This window comes from Clarias gariepinus, chromosome 4, assembly GCF_024256425.1.
Source record: "Clarias gariepinus isolate MV-2021 ecotype Netherlands chromosome 4, CGAR_prim_01v2, whole genome shotgun sequence".
Taxonomy (NCBI): Eukaryota; Metazoa; Chordata; class Actinopteri; order Siluriformes; family Clariidae; genus Clarias; species Clarias gariepinus.
The window spans coordinates 42,543,312-42,562,500 of NC_071103.1; the positions used below are offsets into that span (position 1 = coordinate 42,543,312).

General features: G+C 40.8%; 1 protein-coding gene across 2 annotated transcripts in view; it reads right to left on the reverse strand.

Annotated features, from left to right (window-relative positions):
- Positions 1–451: 451 nt before the first annotated feature.
- Positions 452–19,189, reverse strand: part of eps8l1b (eps8 like 1b) — a 20,097-nt gene continuing 1,359 nt past the window's right edge. Inside the window, exons 2-14 of one of the 2 annotated variants that reach the window (XM_053494709.1) lie at positions 17,483–17,541; positions 17,188–17,311; positions 16,956–17,044; positions 16,786–16,860; positions 14,568–14,716; positions 14,170–14,308; positions 13,621–13,682; positions 6,089–6,188; positions 5,572–5,697; positions 4,994–5,132; positions 4,710–4,875; positions 856–988; positions 452–773 (exon numbers count right to left, since the gene is read on the reverse strand). In XM_053494709.1, the coding sequence (XP_053350684.1) occupies positions 687–773; positions 856–988; positions 4,710–4,875; positions 4,994–5,132; positions 5,572–5,697; positions 6,089–6,188; positions 13,621–13,682; positions 14,170–14,308; positions 14,568–14,716; positions 16,786–16,860; positions 16,956–17,044; positions 17,188–17,311; positions 17,483–17,541 (1,448 nt within the window). In that variant the 3' untranslated portion in view covers positions 452–686. The remainder of the gene's footprint in view (positions 774–855; positions 989–4,709; positions 4,876–4,993; positions 5,133–5,571; positions 5,698–6,088; positions 6,189–13,620; positions 13,683–14,169; positions 14,309–14,567; positions 14,717–16,785; positions 16,861–16,955; positions 17,045–17,187; positions 17,312–17,482; positions 17,542–19,189) is intronic. The other variant, XM_053494710.1, reaches the window with a different exon arrangement.

Genomic DNA, 19,189 nt, shown 5'->3' on the forward strand with positions numbered 1-19,189 from the left:
CCATCTACCCTATGTAATAAGTAAGATGAAGTATAAAAAAGACCTAAACACTTAATGTAGATGGCTCTGTTTGTCAGAGCACCTAGCTTTTAAACACCATTTAAGTATTTTTAGCCGTTCTTTGCATTAATGTGTTTTTTAAAAAAATATATGGAAGTCAGGAAGGGAAAAAAAAAAAACATCATGCTTCATTAAGTTCCTTAAGACCTTAATATTTTAAGGAAATCTGGGATCTGGAAACTGTTAAAAGAACTGTGGCTCCCAAAAACCTGATTCCAAAAACTATAACCCTTTATGCTAATAAAGAGCCATGGGTAGGGAGTTGAGTCCCAACTGCACTCATGAAGTAACCAGTAAAGACATTTATTTAAAGTGACAGAACTCCAAGCACGTTATTAGAATTTATTTATTGTACAGTTATAGTTGAACATTTAAACACAAGTTATTTTTACCTTAAAATGGACTTGATTAGTGGAGGTGTGTGACGAGCACTCTATAATGAGTTATTTAGACAGGGGGTGTGGCCATATGTGCATGTGTGCATGTGTATATGTGTGTGAAAGTAATTTCATATCTTTTTTTTTTTTAAACCATACCATTTACACCACCGTTTATTATATACATTACATCTGTGTGTTTAATTGCAGCGTGGGGTATAGAGGGTAGATTTTGGCATGATGTGTACTTTAAAGTGTTCCACTTTCCGCTGTAAAATCCACTTTCATCTTCTGTTTCTCCATCACTGTCTCCAGCTCTGTTGCCTTTTTGCCATCCTGAGATGAGATTAACACTCATTATTTATACATATAATTAGTAGGTTTGTGTGTGTGTGTGTGTGTGTGTGTGTGTATATACCTCCAGCAGTGCTTTCTGTACAGCAACTTGGCTGTACACTCTCGCTCCTTCTTCTGGAATGACTGCACGAAGTTCCTCCTTATTCAGAGAAAAGAGCTGAGCTCCTGTTAATACACGAAGACACTGTACAGTCCTAGACACACACATACAAACATCATTATTAATTCTAAAACATTTCATACAAAATGGAAATGATTTACAAAAACTACTAGAAGAAGCCAATACACAGTCTGCAGCAAATGTCTCAATGTGGCTATCTCTATTATGGATATTTTGTGCCAGGTATAAATCCATTTTTAGAGTCTGAGACACTCGCCCACATATAGTGCTCTACTAATAATGTGAATTATATACTAAAGCATGAACAATGTCCTCTGTTTGCACTTTAACTTTATTAAATTTCAATTTAAAACTAATTTTGTGTCTTTTACACTTGCATGATAGCTCTTTCTCTGCGGAATGCTCATAGCGCTGTCAATTTCAGTTAACATGGTAATTTAACATTGAGACATACATGTTAAACAGTATTCTGTAAATTTTGTCTTTTTCTGTTTAAAATGTTAACATTTTTAGAAAGAGCGGGAGATATGTTAGCGGCAGATCTTTTAATTTTGTGATTAGGGCCACCATGTTTCTCCCACATCCCACAGACGCTCGATCAGATCTGGATAATATAGAGGTGGAGTCAACCCCTCGAACTCTTTGCCATGTCCCTCAAACCGTTCCTGAACAGTGTGTGCATTGTGTCAGGACGCATTATCCTGGTGAAAGAGGACATTGCCATAAATGAACAAGATCTTCATGAAGGGGTGTAACATGGTCTGTAAGAGTGTTTAGGTAGGTGGTACGTGTCAGAGGAACATCCTCATGAATGGCAGGATCCAAGGTTACCCAGCAGAAGTGCAGGTTTCCTAAACCTCCAATAATCTACCGAACTTCATTAAACACATGAAACGTACATTCTATACATTAAATGTGCATTCACATCAACTACCACCTAGAGCTTTAGCAGTAATTTTCACAGAACGCGATCAGGCAACTGAGGGTCAACATTTCATTATACCCTAGATAATTTAGCTCCAGTTAAAAAAAATATATATTACAGATAAGTATAATGACCACACATCACTTTAAAACATAACGCTCAAGAATTAGAACGTGAATGGCATTAAACTAAATTGTTAGTATTTTAAATAGCATGGAAGGAGAGAATCCTAAACTATGAAAAAGCTTTTAGTGCCGCTAGAACAACATATCTCTCCACTCTTATAGAAACTAACAAAAATTATCAGAGATTTTTATTTAATATGTAGCAAAACTAACCAGGAATAAGACCACTAAAGAAATCTCCACTTCTATAACATGCAGGACTTTATGAACTTCTTCAATATCAAAATATTAGGCATTTCAGGCTTTAAAACCAGACAATTTAATTGATACAGATAATAAACTAACCACATCAAATCAGAACCTACTTTACTCCTCTTGAAGAGAATGAAGAGAATTTCACATCTCTTCTGCAAAATCATTAACCTGTGAATTGAACCCCTGTTAAAATAATTAATACCTTACGCAGCTAATTAAGAAATCTAATCTTGACCCCTACCAGCTGTCCAACTACAGGCCAATATCAAACCTTCCCTTTAGCTTTAAGACTCTGGAGAAGTAGCACAGAAGCTATGTTCATATTTACATAGAAATAACATACATGAACTGCATCAGTCAGGATTTAATCCTCAGCACAGCACAGAGACAGCACTTGTTAAAGTAATAATAGACCTCCTATTGGCCTCTGATCAGGGTTGTGTAACTATGCTTGTATTACTCGACCTCAGTGCAGCTTTTGACACCGTTGATCACGCTATTCTTCTTCACAGATTAGAAAATGTAGTAGGAATTAAGGGTACAGCCCTCTCCTGGCTCAGATCCTGTTTGACTGATCGTTATCAGTTTGTATATTTAAATAGTTACTATTCTGCATGTTCTCAAGCAAAGTTTGGTGTTCCAAAGGATCAGTTTTAGGCTCACTCTTTTATTCTCTGAGCATGCTTCCTCTGGGCAACATAATCCGTAAGCATGGTATTAGATTTCACTGTTTTGCTGACGACACACAGTTATATGTCTCAGCAAAACCAAAAGAGAAAAAAACAGCTTAATAATATTGTGTGCAGAACATAAGAGACTGAATTTTAATTAACTTTCTTCTGCTTAAACCTGACAAAACAGAAGTTCTGGTCATGGGACTACGTGCAGCTAGAAGCAAGCTTTTTAATCACACCCTAACTTTGGATGGCTCCATCAAGTAGAACATTAAAAAACCTTCATGTAATTATAGATTTCAAACCTTCATTTGAAGCACATGTAGATAATATTACCAGGTTAGCATTATTTCATCTCCGAAAAAGAAAAAATTAGTTCATGCTTTTATCACCTCTAGGTTAGACTACTGTAACGGCTTACTGTCTGGTTATTCACCTAGGTGCATAAACAAGCTTCAGTTCAGAATGCAGCAGAATGCAGAACCCCACTCCCACTTAAATCAAAGGATGCAGAATACTTGTCGGTACCCCGTATTATGAAAACTATAGAAGGGGTAGTGCTTTTTCTTACAAAGACCCAAAGTTATGGATTAGCCTTCCAATTGATGTTTTTGAATGTGTAAGTGTTTAAGTTTAGGCTGAAAACCTAATTATTTAGCCAAGACTTTTTTTAAATAGATTTGTCTTAAGTAAGAGTGCAGATTTATAGGACTCATAGATGTAGGCAGGGGTAGCTGAGTGGTTAAGTCATTGTCTGTTTGGAAAGTTTTACAGTTTAAACCCCACAATCACCAAGTTGCCACAGTTTGGCCCTTGAGAAAGGCCCATAACCCTTAACTGTTCAGATGTATAATGAAAAAAAATAAATAAATGTAATTCGCCGTGGATAAGATCTACTAAATGCCATAACTGTAAATGTATTTGGATGCTGTATTCTACACTTTCATTGATCACTCGTTTTTTGAGGGTGGAGTGACTGGTTGCTTTACTTCCCAGTTCCCCCTTATGTCTGTGTTTCCTTGTGGCTCGCCGTTTTAGTTACAGTATGTTGTTGTAGTTAGTCCTGCTGGAGTCCCTGATTGCACTCTCCACTAAATAAACCTAAATGCTCTCTCTCTCTCTCTCTCTCTCTCTCTCTCTCTCTCTCTCTCTCTCTCTCTTTCTCCGTCAAGCTACCCATTGCATTCCTGAATTACCAGTAGCCCTGACCCCTTCTGCCATACAGACCTGCCTAATTCCTATTTCTGGTTGGAGTTCTTATCACATGCAGACACTTACTGCTACTGAGGATGACCCTGTGTGGTCTGCTTATAGATGCATGTGAGTGCTGAGTTTATCCAGGAAATCCACAAAGATGGCTTTAGAAAGCATTCGATAAATAGCTTTTGAAATCCCACAAACAATTTTGGACCCAAGTCTCTGTCAGTGAACAATCTCATAACAAAGGGAACTTCAGTAAGATAAATCAATAAACCTAAATAAAACACATTTCCTGGTATGCAGGTGCAATTTTTACCTTGTAACAATGCTATTTACATTACTTACATACTTTATAATTTAGATTATAAAGAAATGTTAGAGCAGAAGTTCTCACAGACAGGCACAGAAGCAACTGATGGTTAACAGCATCTTTAATAAGAGCATCGGCACATAAAAACAGCCGGGCTCTACATGTAAAAGAATGTCATTTATTCCTGACTTAATAACTACTCTTAAATTACTTTTGCTAAATTTTCAGGGTGATTATTGAGTTTTGGTAATGCAAAGTGTGTGTGTGTGTGTGTGTGTGTGTGTTGTGTCTTTTATTAAACTCACGATTCACAGAAGCCTTTCCCACGTAGCCAGGCCTCAACCTCAGCAGGAGGCGAGTAAAAGTCCAAAGGAAGTGATGTATCTGCAGAGCGAGGGATAAGCAAAGGACGAGACAAAGCTGCTTTCCCACTGGTCAGTCTCTGCAGGAGCTCATCGTTAACCTGCATCACTGAAAGCCACACATGGAGATGATCAGTAGATAAGACACTACTTTTTGTCACAGGTACCTTACAGTACAGTGTGTGTGTGTGTGTGTGTGTGTGTGTTAAGGTGTAATGTGTGTGTGCCTTTTTCTGTGTCCTCAGACAGGTGTTGGGGTGGCAGGGCGATGCTGCGAGGACGTGAGGTGTTAAGGTCAGAGGTCCGGCCAAGGGAACTGGGCAGAGGCAGAGTGCTTGTCTTCTGCATTGATGGAGGTGCTGGAGCCTGTGAGATAGACAAGTGAGAGAGAGAGAGAGAGAGAGAGAGAGAGAGAGAGAGGACATGCTAATTTAATGGTTATTTTGTAATGTATATATTTTTTCACCTATTTGTGGTTCATGGTTGTCTTAATGAAACTGGTGTATTTACAGTGAAGTCAATAAATATTTGATCACCCTGTGATTCTGCAAGTGGTATTTTGTGTAGATTCACAAGAAATAAAAGTCCAGTTTGTAAAAGAAAAATAGAAATAAAATGTATAATAATAAAAACAAATCCGTGGAAATATTATGTACAGTGAGGTGACATGCACAAGTCTAATGTCTTGATTATTAATAAGACTTCTCACAGTGGTCAGTTTTTAGTTTTCTTTGTTTGTGTGTGTGTGTGTGTGTGTGTGTGTGTGTGTGTGTGTGTGTGTGTGTGTGTGTGTGTGTGTGTGTACCTTGGGGGGGTTGTTGGGGCCAGGACTCTCAATGTGAGAAATAGGCTCCAGAATGTTGAAGGGGACAAAACCAACTTCATTAAACCTGTTGCGACACTTCCACCATCGTTTAGAAGATTCAATCACCTGAGAGAGAGAGAGAGAGAGAGAGGGGGAAAGAAATGAATAATTAGTTACAATCAGAGACTCGTGATTGGTCAGACAGACAGATGGACAGACAGGTAAATTGAAAAACAGACAGGCGGCTAGACAAACAGGTACAGTAGACTGGCAGACAGGTCAGTTGATGTCCAGACATGTGGACAGATGCACAGGTGGATAAGTAGTCAGACGCTAATAAAATACTAATATTCACTGTCATGGCTAGACAGATACTGTATGAGTACATAACAGTTTATTGATTGATGGTTACATCTACTTCCGGTGAATGTTTTGTTTAATGCTAAGATGTGCCAACAGTAAAAGTGTGATATTCTTCTTCTTATTGTTATTATTATTATTATTGTGTGTGACACACCTCCAGTGTCTCTCCCTGTAGGACTGAGAGCTCACTGCTGTTTCGAGCCACAAAGTCATAGCTGCAGCGGTAAAGCCTCTCCTTTAGCGGCGCACCGTCACTGTGGGGACACAAAAAGAAACATCACACAACTTTAATACAGGACCACCACGGGCACTGAAGTGATGTTCTGCAGAAGCAAACTAAACACTACAGAGATGCACAGAGTTATAGGAGCACACAGTCACAATAAGGAACCACACTGAGAACGACAGCATCACATACAGGACTGTAGATCTACACCCAGAGGCGGACTGGGACCAAAAAGTGTCCCTGGACTTCCTGTCCTTCCTTCCTGAACATATTATTGGGTCATATTATCAACATATAAAACTATAAAGACAATATTTTAGCTTGTTAGGGGTATCATTTTGATGCAGTGTGAGATACACCACTCATCAGTGTATAAGATACACACACCACTCATCAGTGTATAAGATACACACCACTCATCAGTGTATAAGATACACACCACTCATCAGTGTATAAGATACACACACCGCTCATCAGTGTATAAGATACACACACCACTCGTCAGTGTATAAGATACACACCACTCATCAGTGTATAAGATACACACACCACTCATCAGTGTATAAGATACACACACCACTCGTCAGTGTATAAGATACACACCACTCATCAGTGTATAAGATACACACCACTCATCAGTCTATGAGATACACACACCACTCGTCAGTGTATAAGATACACACCACTCGTCAGTGTATAAGATACACACACCACTCATCAGTGTATAAGATACACACCACTCATCAGTGTATAAGATACACACCACTCGTCAGTGTATAAGATACACACACCACTCATCAGTGTATAAGATACACACCACTCATCAGTGTATGAGATACACACACCACTCATCAGTGTATAAGATACACACCACTCATCAGTGTATGAGATACACACACCACTCATCAGTGTATGAGATACACACCACTCATCAGTGTATGAGATACACACACCGCTCATCAGCGTATAAGATACACACACCGCTCGTCAGCGTATGAGATACACACACCGCTCGTCAGCGTATGAGATACACACACCGCTCGTCAGCGTATGAGATACACACACCGCTCGTCAGCGTATGAGATACACACACCGCTCGTCAGCGTATGAGATACACACACCGCTCGTCAGCGTATGAGATACACACACCGCTCGTCAGCGTATGAGATACACACACCGCTCGTCAGCGTATGAGATACACACACCGCTCGTCAGCGTATGAGATACACACACCGCTCGTCAGCGTATGAGATACACACACCGCTCGTCAGCGTATGAGATACACACACCGCTCGTCAGCGTATGAGATACACACACCGCTCGTCAGCGTATGAGATACACACACCGCTCGTCAGCGTATGAGATACACACACCGCTCGTCAGCGTATGAGATCCACACACCGCTCGTCAGCGTATGAGATCCACACACCGCTCGTCAGCGTATGAGATCCACACACCGCTCGTCAGCGTATGAGATCCACACACCGCTCGTCAGCGTATGAGATCCACACACCGCTCGTCAGCGTATGAGATCCACACACCGCTCGTCAGCGTATGAGATCCACACACCGCTCGTCAGCGTATGAGATCCACACACCGCTCGTCAGCGTATGAGATCCACACACCGCTCGTCAGCGTATGAGATCCACACACCGCTCGTCAGCGTATGAGATCCACACACCGCTCGTCAGCGTATGAGATCCACACACCGCTCGTCAGCGTATGAGATCCACACACCGCTCGTCAGCGTATGAGATCCACACACCGCTCGTCAGCGTATGAGATCCACACACCGCTCGTCAGCGTATGAGATCCACACACCGCTCGTCAGCGTATGAGATCCACACACCGCTCGTCAGCGTATGAGATCCACACACCGCTCGTCAGCGTATGAGATCCACACACCGCTCGTCAGCGTATGAGATACACACACCGCTCGTCAGCGTATGAGATCCACACACCGCTCGTCAGCGTATGAGATCCACACACCGCTCGTCAGCGTATGAGATCCACACACCGCTCGTCAGCGTATGAGATCCACACACCGCTCGTCAGCGTATGAGATCCACACACCGCTCGTCAGCGTATGAGATCCACACACCGCTCGTCAGCGTATGAGATACACACACCGCTCGTCAGCGTATGAGATCCACACACCGCTCGTCAGCGTATGAGATCCACACACCGCTCGTCAGCGTATGAGATACACACACCGCTCGTCAGCGTATGAGATCCACACACCGCTCGTCAGCGTATGAGATACACACACCGCTCGTCAGCGTATGAGATACACACACCGCTCGTCAGCGTATGAGATACACACACCGCTCGTCAGCGTATGAGATACACACACCGCTCGTCAGCGTATGAGATACACACACCGCTCGTCAGCGTATGAGATACACACACCGCTCGTCAGCGTATGAGATACACACACCGCTCGTCAGCGTATGAGATACACACACCGCTCGTCAGCGTATGAGATACACACACCGCTCGTCAGCGTATGAGATACACACACCGCTCGTCAGCGTATGAGATACACACACCGCTCGTCAGCGTATGAGATACACACACCGCTCGTCAGCGTATGAGATACACACACCGCTCGTCAGCGTATGAGATACACACACCGCTCGTCAGCGTATGAGATACACACACCGCTCGTCAGCGTATGAGATACACACACCGCTCGTCAGCGTATGAGATACACACACCGCTCGTCAGCGTATGAGATACACACACCGCTCGTCAGCGTATGAGATACACACACCGCTCGTCAGCGTATGAGATACACACACCGCTCGTCAGCGTATGAGATACACACACCGCTCGTCAGCGTATGAGATACACACACCGCTCGTCAGCGTATGAGATACACACACCGCTCGTCAGCGTATGAGATACACACACCGCTCGTCAGCGTATGAGATACACACACCGCTCGTCAGCGTATGAGATACACACACCGCTCGTCAGCGTATGAGATACACACACCGCTCGTCAGCGTATGAGATACACACACCGCTCGTCAGCGTATGAGATACACACACCGCTCGTCAGCGTATGAGATACACACACCGCTCGTCAGCGTATGAGATACACACACCGCTCGTCAGCGTATGAGATACACACACCGCTCGTCAGCGTATGAGATACACACACCGCTCGTCAGCGTATGAGATACACACACCGCTCGTCAGCGTATGAGATACACACACCGCTCGTCAGCGTATGAGATACACACACCGCTCGTCAGCGTATGAGATACACACACCGCTCGTCAGCGTATGAGATACACACACCGCTCGTCAGCGTATGAGATACACACACCGCTCGTCAGCGTATGAGATACACACACCGCTCGTCAGCGTATGAGATACACACACCGCTCGTCAGCGTATGAGATACACACACCGCTCGTCAGCGTATGAGATACACACACCGCTCGTCAGCGTATGAGATACACACACCGCTCGTCAGCGTATGAGATACACACACCGCTCGTCAGCGTATGAGATACACACACCGCTCGTCAGCGTATGAGATACACACACCGCTCGTCAGCGTATGAGATACACACACCGCTCGTCAGCGTATGAGATACACACACCGCTCGTCAGCGTATGAGATACACACACCGCTCGTCAGTGTATGAGATACACACACCGCTCGTCAGTGTATAAGATACACACACCGCTCGTCAGTGTGAGCTGTAAGTGCAGCAGGTCAGTGATGATGAACCAGTGCCTGATGATGATAACCAACACCTCTCCCCTGATCTACCAGAGTGAAACTGCACAGGTTTTTTCATCCTTTTCACTCGGCTCAGGTAGAGAAGGGGAGAGGTGTTAGTCATCATCACTGACCTACTAGAAATGATCAATTAATTGCTCAAAATTCACTGTATCGAGAAAGGATCAATATACTGCCCTCTCTAAATTAAAAGTAAAAAGGAACATGTTTCAGAACACATACAGTGGTTACTCACACGGAATGTCTATGACTGCCACGCACTCTGTCGCAGCCAAACAACAACAGCCAAAATAAATCAGTCGCAATTCAATGTCATTTGTGAAATGACCGCCAGGTGGCGCAAAGGGACATTTTGCAAAAGGCTGCAATTAATTTTGTTTGGACAGACTCTCTGTTTCTATCTATCTATTGTTATTATTAAAGAAAACAGCACAAACAACAGCTCAAGTGCTTGTAAAAACATTTTTTATTTTTAACGGTAAAAATGTCAATGTTGGAATCGGAAGCTCAGTGGTCCGAGCATAACATAATTATTTAATTATTAATAATTAAAGCTGCTCACATTGCGCACGCTTTCACTTTTTAAAAATGCAGTGTTTAATCATCAATTAGTTTAATTTCTTTCTCTCGGGGAAAACAGCAAGGAAACTGATTGGCCATTTTATTAATTCATTGATGTGGAGTTTCGGTTTATTTTCTGACGCTCTCAAGTTCACCGAAACCGATACAGAATAGCGCTGTATCCGTTTTCTCGTCATTGTGCGTGCACTTAAATAAAAGTAAAGTCTTATAAAGGCTATGTAGCTTATATAGGTTTATTATATAGTTTTTGCCCATTAATCTGACAACACCTGTGACTCACCCACGTTTTCTGATACACACACCCAGAGTTTTCTGGCTACGCGAGTGTTACACATGATAAAATATAAAGGCTCACTGTGTTAACATTTACTTTGCTTAAATTCGATGGAACTAAGAAACCCCTATATTTAAGTTCTAAATTTGTACCGTAATTTTAGTACTGTGATGATAAATTCGTTTAATGTTTCACTTGTATTTTATAAGGTTTTTGCCGGTGGTGATACAGCGCAACGGGGGTGCTGGGATGTGAAAATGTAATATGTTAAAATGTTTTTATTATTTATTAAAGAACATTATGATGATCATAACAGCCTACTGCATTTTAATCTTATAATAACACAAAAACACATCGACATCTGCTGACACAGTAGCACGGCCTGACAATGTTAGAATTTTTATGGTAATTTAGTTTCGTTTATTTCAGTTAATAAATCTACTACAAATTTAAAGAACACAAAATATAAGATGACAAAAAAACCTACATGCGTAGATTTTCTAATTACACATGATAAAATCTAAAGGCTCACTGTGTTAATGTTTACTTTGCTTAAATTCGATCCTAATAAGATTTAATTTAATTTGAATTCTACATTTGTACTGTAATTTTAGTACTGTGATTATGAATTTGTTTAACTACAGTTTTTTACTTGATTTCATCCGCTACTACGTGAATGAACTGATGCTTAAGGCGTCAGTTATAGTTATATAGCGCCACTCAGTGGTAAAAGCCAGCAAACGCACAAACGCAAATGCTGCCACCGTGAGGCGTTGCGGTAAAACCAGAATAACGCTTGAGTACCATCTGTATGGTATAGATCAATAATTAATAGGGAGACATGGCGATACATTGGCGTGCACACAAACACACGCTCTTTGTCAGCGGTGCCCGTGCAATCAACGCACTCATCCATCTGCGTAGAAAAAAGATGCAATATTATAGTTTCCGTCATAATTTTTTATATATTTGCGCACTGACTGGACTGCCACTGTTTACACCCATGACTACAAAACCACACTAAGAACTACAGCGCCACTCTCAGGCCTGTAAAGCTACACCCATGTCTACAGAATCATACTGGGGACTACAGCGTTCCACTCAGGACAGTAGATCTACACCCATGACTACAGAATCACACTGAAAGCTATAGGGCTACACGCTTAAGACTAGTTCAATTTAATTCAATTAGATTTTATTTATAGAATGCTTTTAACACTTTTCATTGTCACAAAGTTCATAAGTTTCATGCACTGAATGTACAGAAACGTGAAATAAATTAGTATATAATAAATTATAATCATAATAAATCTGTATGCCACATTATACTAAGTCAGTCTTTCTGAATGCAATTTTATGTTAGAAAAGTCAATAAAGTTATGTACAAATGTATTCTATGCATCACAAACCTAGCAAGTCCTAGCCTGAATTACTTTTTCTTTCTGGGCTCAATCACGAAACAATTATTATCTTTAGTTTGTAAGAGTACACAAGTTGTAAAGAATTCAGAAATGATTTAAGTTCCTATAGAACCAGTTGCACTCCTTTATTTTTTTAGTGTTAAGTTACATTTAAAAAATAATGTATAATTACTCTAACTGTATCCTCATATGAGGCTGTTTCCTCTTAAGGCTTTTTTACTCTATGTAACCTCAAGGTGTTTTTCCTAGCCACCATCAACAGTGTTAACTTATAATTTAGTATTTATGTCCAGTTGTGTTGAAGGAAATTAGAGGAACGTCCCTCTACTGGCTCAAGTCTTATTTGACTGATCATTATCAGAGGGGATTAAAGGCCTGGCTTGGGGAAGATCAAGTGCGTGTGAAATTAAAGGTAAACGTGGGTTAAAAAAGTTGTCAGATAAAAGCGAAGACGGCATGTACGCTGTCATTGAGGCAAGTCCTGAGTGACAGTGAACTGGGCTGTCCAGCTTTAGTATCTGAATTATCTGAACCACAGAGATCAAAAGAATCAACTGCCATTAGAAGTAAAGATTTGGGTCTGTTGGTTGTTTTTAGTTGTATTTTTTATTTGTGTAATAGTAAAGTATTTTGAGACGACGTTCTAGTCCTGTGTAGACTAACAGGCGTTCATTGGCACTATTTGAACAGGTCTTTTTTTTCTTTTCTTTAAAGTCATTCTGGTATCAAGATTTAGTAAATTTCAGGAAAGGTGAATGTAACAAAGGTTAAATTTATTTTTATGCATGAAATGTTACTAAATGCAAAGTCCTAATTTATTCTCCGCATTTAGTTGTGGGCCATTTGTACATGGTAATGCTGGCAGATTTGCATATCCCGAAAGACAGTGTGTATCTGCAAGGTGATAATTAGCCTCAGATTTTACTAGGCAAAGGTAAGCACTAAAAGTTAACGGAGCTACACTCACAAAGGTTTCAATCCGAATAAAACTTGTTCTATTTTAGTTATGTTTTTGTGATATTTGTGTTGACATGAAATTAGTTCTTTTTATATGTACTAAACTTTGTAAATCTCTCAGTATTTCTACGTTAGAGTGTAGGGTCTGATTTGCATTCTCTGTGTGACAGATGTTGCTTGAGTGTTGCGTAATGACTGAACACAATGTGTAATGTAGTTCATCTCGCCTGGGTCCCTATTTAAAACCAGCACACAATGTGCAACTTCTTCAACTGTTACATTTAAACCACTTAAACTTCAATTATTTTACCCATAAAACTCCTATAAACCCTGTTGTGCAATTCTACATCTTATTGTCACATAACGGTTTTCCTCACTCCTGTCACCACTGACTCGCATTAGTGTGTCTATAACCACTGAGGTTGATGAGAGAAGCTGATGTAGTGTTTATAATGTAGTATAATACTCACACTTCAGTGTGTGTGTTCTGGTCAGGAATCTCAGGAACAGAAGGCTGAACAGAACTCTGGAGCTGTAGACAAGTGAAAGAACAAGTTATGCACACACATGCACACGTGTGACCTTAGTGAAGCACATATCAGCGCTGTAAGCAAATATTTAGCTGTTCCCAGTTAGCGGACAAACGGTGTGTGTACAGCACAACTTCACCACTTTAGGGCTTGAGAATAAAAACAAAGTCATGTAAAGTGACTGGGAAATTACATGAAGTGAAATACTCAGTCTATAGAGGACAGACATTTGCGAATGTAAATCAGATCAATACCTGAAGTAACTAAACGGAGCCATCGAATGTTTCATGTTGTTGACTCTGTGTTGCTAACTAAGCGATAGTATTTTACATTTTAATGTTGATTAATATTCGATATTAGCAGCTCTGACAGTAGTGGAGCTGCAGGTCACAGATTTATATTAACATGACATTACAGTTGATACCCCCTTTAAATGTGTGTACACACTACAGGGTTTAAAGTCTTATGATACTATATTGTTAGGATTACCGCTAGCTTTTTCTGCTTTTCATCTTTGTTGTGTTCTGCTTGGATGGGATCGATCCAGCTCTCGAGCTCTGACCCAGCTGGTTTCCACCCATTCAGAAACAAGGGAGTATACGCAGATCCGGAAACATCTAATTCTGACCTGAGAAACACACACACACACATACACACATACACACACACACACACACACACACAATGTTTATTTAGTAAATATGTGGGTAAAGACACATGATACAGCCAAAAGGATGTAGAGGCCTATACACACCAATATACATTTCTTCCTCGAATCTTTGAAACACTAAATAAGACATTCAACACACACACACACACATGGGTATGATGGTTTGCGGTACGCATACCTTTGGCTGTATTGTGTGTGTGTGTGTGTGTGTGTGTACCCTGATTGTGTCCAGTAGCTTCCCAGGGAGCTCCAGAATGTCTGTTCTTCTGGTGAAAGATTCTCTTTAAGGAGTGTTACTGCACCCACTGTCACTGCAGGACTTCTCACTGATGCTGCCAATGCAGGACCTCCTGTAGTCCTAACAATCTAAACACACAGAAACAGAGAAAAGTAGATGGTGAGTACACAAGATTTTCAGGGAGACGGCCTTCAGCAAAAAAGCATTATTATTTGTAATTAATATTTATTTCCATCCTTTTTACAGCTCAGAACTCACTGTCTGTACAACTGTATCCTGCGTCCGGGGGGGGGGGGGGGGGGGGTGTTGGGTGGGGGGGAGTTACCTGGAGAACATACAGCGCAAGCTCCATGCACACAGAGACGGGAATGGAACCCGGACCCTGGTGGTGGAAGGCGACAGTGCTAACCGCTACACTACCATGCTACCACTACCCACAGTGAATTCATTCAGCAATTCTGTGGAAGCATCATGGTACAGTATCACACTAGCTGGGAGATAAAAGAGATAAAAGTTACATCGCTAAGCATTCGGATTTTACTGTTAAGAAACTATTAAGAGTACTTTTATACTGACTGATGAATACAAATTGTCTACAAAAATGTCTTTTATTTTTTAATAAAGACAGCAAAACAATATTTAAATTCCCAACATCAAATGTACAAGTGTCAGATGTACAAGTGTCAGATGTACAAGTGTCAGGGTGGACATTTGTAAGCGTTTTTTGGGCAGACAGTCCAAACATATCATTTTATAGAAGGACTTTTATTACAACTTTATCACACACATGTTAAAACTGCATTCTGGTCTTTAAGTGCACACGGGGTGTTAAATATGTTCCTGTAGGGGGTCAACAACAAACACGGACATGTGACGAGGTCTTTAAAGGGGTGATTTTGCTCAGGGAAGGAGAGGGTTAAAGGAGGGAGGAAGGGAAAAGGGAAGGAGGGGTGCTCACGTGCAGGTCTGGTACATTTCTGGTAACCACAGCTGCCAGTTTTTACCCTAAAATTTCCGGTTTATTTATAAACTGTAGAAAAAACTATTAAAATCCGTAAAATATACAGTATAATGAGTGCAATCCCGTACAACCAATAATGTTGCTATCGTATTTTTTACCACAGCTGCCAGTTTTTTACCGTAAAATTTACGGTTTATTTTTTACAAAGCAGATATTTTTAAACTTTATTAACAAATGTTTAGTAAAATATCAACTGAAGCTTCATGATATTAGTAATAAATACCTTCTCTGAGAGTTTCCTTTTTATAAATACAGTATATCATGAATTATACTGCAATAAACCATATGTTCATATGTTTTTAACGGTTAAATTCAATTTTTTACTGTAAATTCTAGGGTTATCCCAAGTTTTGTAAAATACGGCTTGATTCTGTAGCATTTATATGGTATTTACCTGTTAAAATTACGAAAGTTTTTTTTACAGTGAACTACAGTCCATACACCCCTATAAACCCAATACCCCCATATCCACTATATACCCTAATGTCCCTATAGTTCCTTATATCTCCTTACAGTCCATAAACCCCTACAGTGAATACAGCCCTTAAAGCCCTAGACCCACTACACCCCAAGCATCCCCTAAAGGCACTACAGCCCGTACAGCCCTTATATCCCCTCCATCCACTACACCCCGACTACAGGTTTAACAACCACTACAGCCCTTATAGCCTATAACTCTACAGCCACTACACCCCCATGTCCCATATACCTACTACAGTACAGTCCATAAAGCCCCTACATCACTACATCCCTTACCCTCCCTACAGCCTGCGGAATAGACATATGATTCCCATCACCCTTCAAGCTTCAGGAACAGATTGTCCTCATGAGTTTGCATTGTATGTTGATGCACCATATAGTGGCCATGTTGTGTAAAGACTTTAAGGCTCTGCTAAATTCAGGAAGTGCCATTGCTTTCACTTACCCCTCTAGAATCTGAGCAGTAGGAGGCTTGCTTATTGTTTGCGGCTCTTATCAAGGCAACACCTCATTAATAAGCACTTGGGGCAGCGTTAGAATAGTGTTAATGGATTGGAACGAGGCACGTGTACATCCGGGTGGACTGGACCGCCGCACACACCCACAGAATACTTCACATCTTATCAGTGAACATAATGCAGTGTTCACACACACACATACACACACACACGCGCGCGCGCTCTGTCTCTCTCTCACCATGTCCAGAGGTCTGAAGATGTGGTGCAGGAGTTCTTCTGATGTCGGGTTAGCAATGGCTGACTTTAACCTTGCCTGAAATAAAAAATATGTTTATCAGTTTCTCAACCTGTTGCAGCAACTACTGTAAGCAGTGTGTGTGTGTGTGTGTGTGTGTGTGTGTGTCTTACCAGAAGACAGAAGCTGTATTTGAATTTCTGGAAAATCTGGATGAACTCAGCTTCAGGAGGAATTTTAGCTTTAGCACTAAGCAGGTCATCTACCCCATGCACACACACACACACACACACACACACACACACACACACACACACACACACAATTAATTAACTGATTAATTAGTCAGTAATTTAAGATAAATCTCTATTCTTTCTCTTTCTCTATCTGTTGCTATCTCTATACCTTCCTTCTTTTTAATTTTTTTCTTCTTGTTGTTTCTCTGTTCAAGGATGTTCTGAGCTTCGGCTGCCTGCTGAAGTTTCACCATGAACATCTCGATCTCCTCGAAACAGTGATTTAATATGTCCTAGATGGGGACAGGCAGAGAGAACGAGAGTTGTTTGTCGTTGTAGATTAATATGTGAGCTAAAGGTGTGAGCATCCAGGCATCTCGGTTAGGAAATTCTAATTGCATAAGCAAAACACACACACACACACACACACACACACACACACACACACACAAACTGAAACTCACCACCTCCTGCTGTGCCCTCTGGAGTGCCGTATCAGGCTGACCATTCAGCACTCCATTAGCTAGAGAGGGGGGGGGGGGAGAGGGAGAGGAGTTTTTTATTATTATTGTAATCAATTTTTATTTTATAATGAAATAACGTAATACAGTCTGATGTGGAATGAGAACTGAAAGTTACAGCAGAGTTTTCTGTCAGTGTGAAGTCACAGTTTATAATACATACAGTGTTTAGATTATATTTATTAAGGTTACGACAACATTAGACTGTACTTACTGAAAACTACTGCATTATATTATAATAGAGAGCACACATGTATAGATAGTATATGACCTACAATAACACGTCTATAACACCCGTACAACCTAATAGCCCTGTATAAGATATAACGCAGCACATCTGTATTATAGCATATTACAAGCAAATGACCTGTTCAGAATAAAAAGATGACGGGGAGACGCCCCAATAAACAGAGAGCTGGAGCAACCAATGACAGTGTCTTCTATCGAGGTATGCAAGTGACAATGCAAAGTTGGAGGTTTGTGGACAAAAGACTATGGTGTGTTGGTAAAGCATACGTTCCTCAGTCCTTCCAGCCTTCCAGAGAGCCTCCTGTTCTATCTATCTATCTATCTATCTATCTATCTATCTATCTATCTATCTATCTATCTACCTACCTACCTACCTACCTACCTACCTACCTACCTACTATTGTTCCTTGCTCTAACACACGTGATTTAACAAATCAGATCAGAGCAGAAAAAAAATTCTGACAAAACGTTCTCCATGACTGCGGATGGGAACCAGTGCTATAATAAGATTGCATTATGTTTAAAGGCATGACGCATCTTAAAGACATGACCTGTCCCCACTCCATCTGTGTGTACAATGCTGGTGTGTCAGTCCAAGACCTAACACTTTTATTACCTTTTCCCTTTTCCTAGCTAAACTCTGATATAAAAGGTAAGTCAGCAGCTACCACTAACAACATTTGTTTATGGCTCTAAGGGAAGAACCAGCAGGCCTGTACATACTGTACTAACATACCTTTTATAACAAAACACAATGTGTTACCTAGCTCACCTATAAAGCCTAGTACCCCAGTATAGCCTAGTCTGTACGTATAAACTAATTCACCTGTGCAGCCAAGTACAAATAGATGTATAACACACCTCTATATCCATTTACAGTTGCATGCATTTAAAGTTATAGCATTTTTGAGATTCCCTTGTTATTATTTACATTTATATTGTTATTTACAGAACCACACATCTGTATTGTAGGTGTCTCACCTTGTACATCTACAGTATATACCCTAATTTAGCTGGAAAGCCAAGTACACCTGTATAGCCTGGTATCTGAATAACCTAGATCACTATTAAAGTGTAGTACAGTACAACTGCATAAACCTACCTCACATTTACAGCCTACTTAGAGTCTATAACCCCATCTCACCTGGACAGCCTAGTACACCTCTAAAACCTAGCCCACCTTTAGAGATTAGATCATCCTAAAACACATCTAAGACCTAGCTCACATTTAAAGCTTAGTTCACCAGTGAAGCCTAGCGTACCTGTTTAGCTCAGTCCACATGTATAACCCAGTCGAACTGTATAACTGAACGAATTTAATATGTTTATGTCCTTATTTTCTACATTGTAGAGCATTACTGTAGAATTCAGAACGATGCAATACCACACATGGCATTAGAT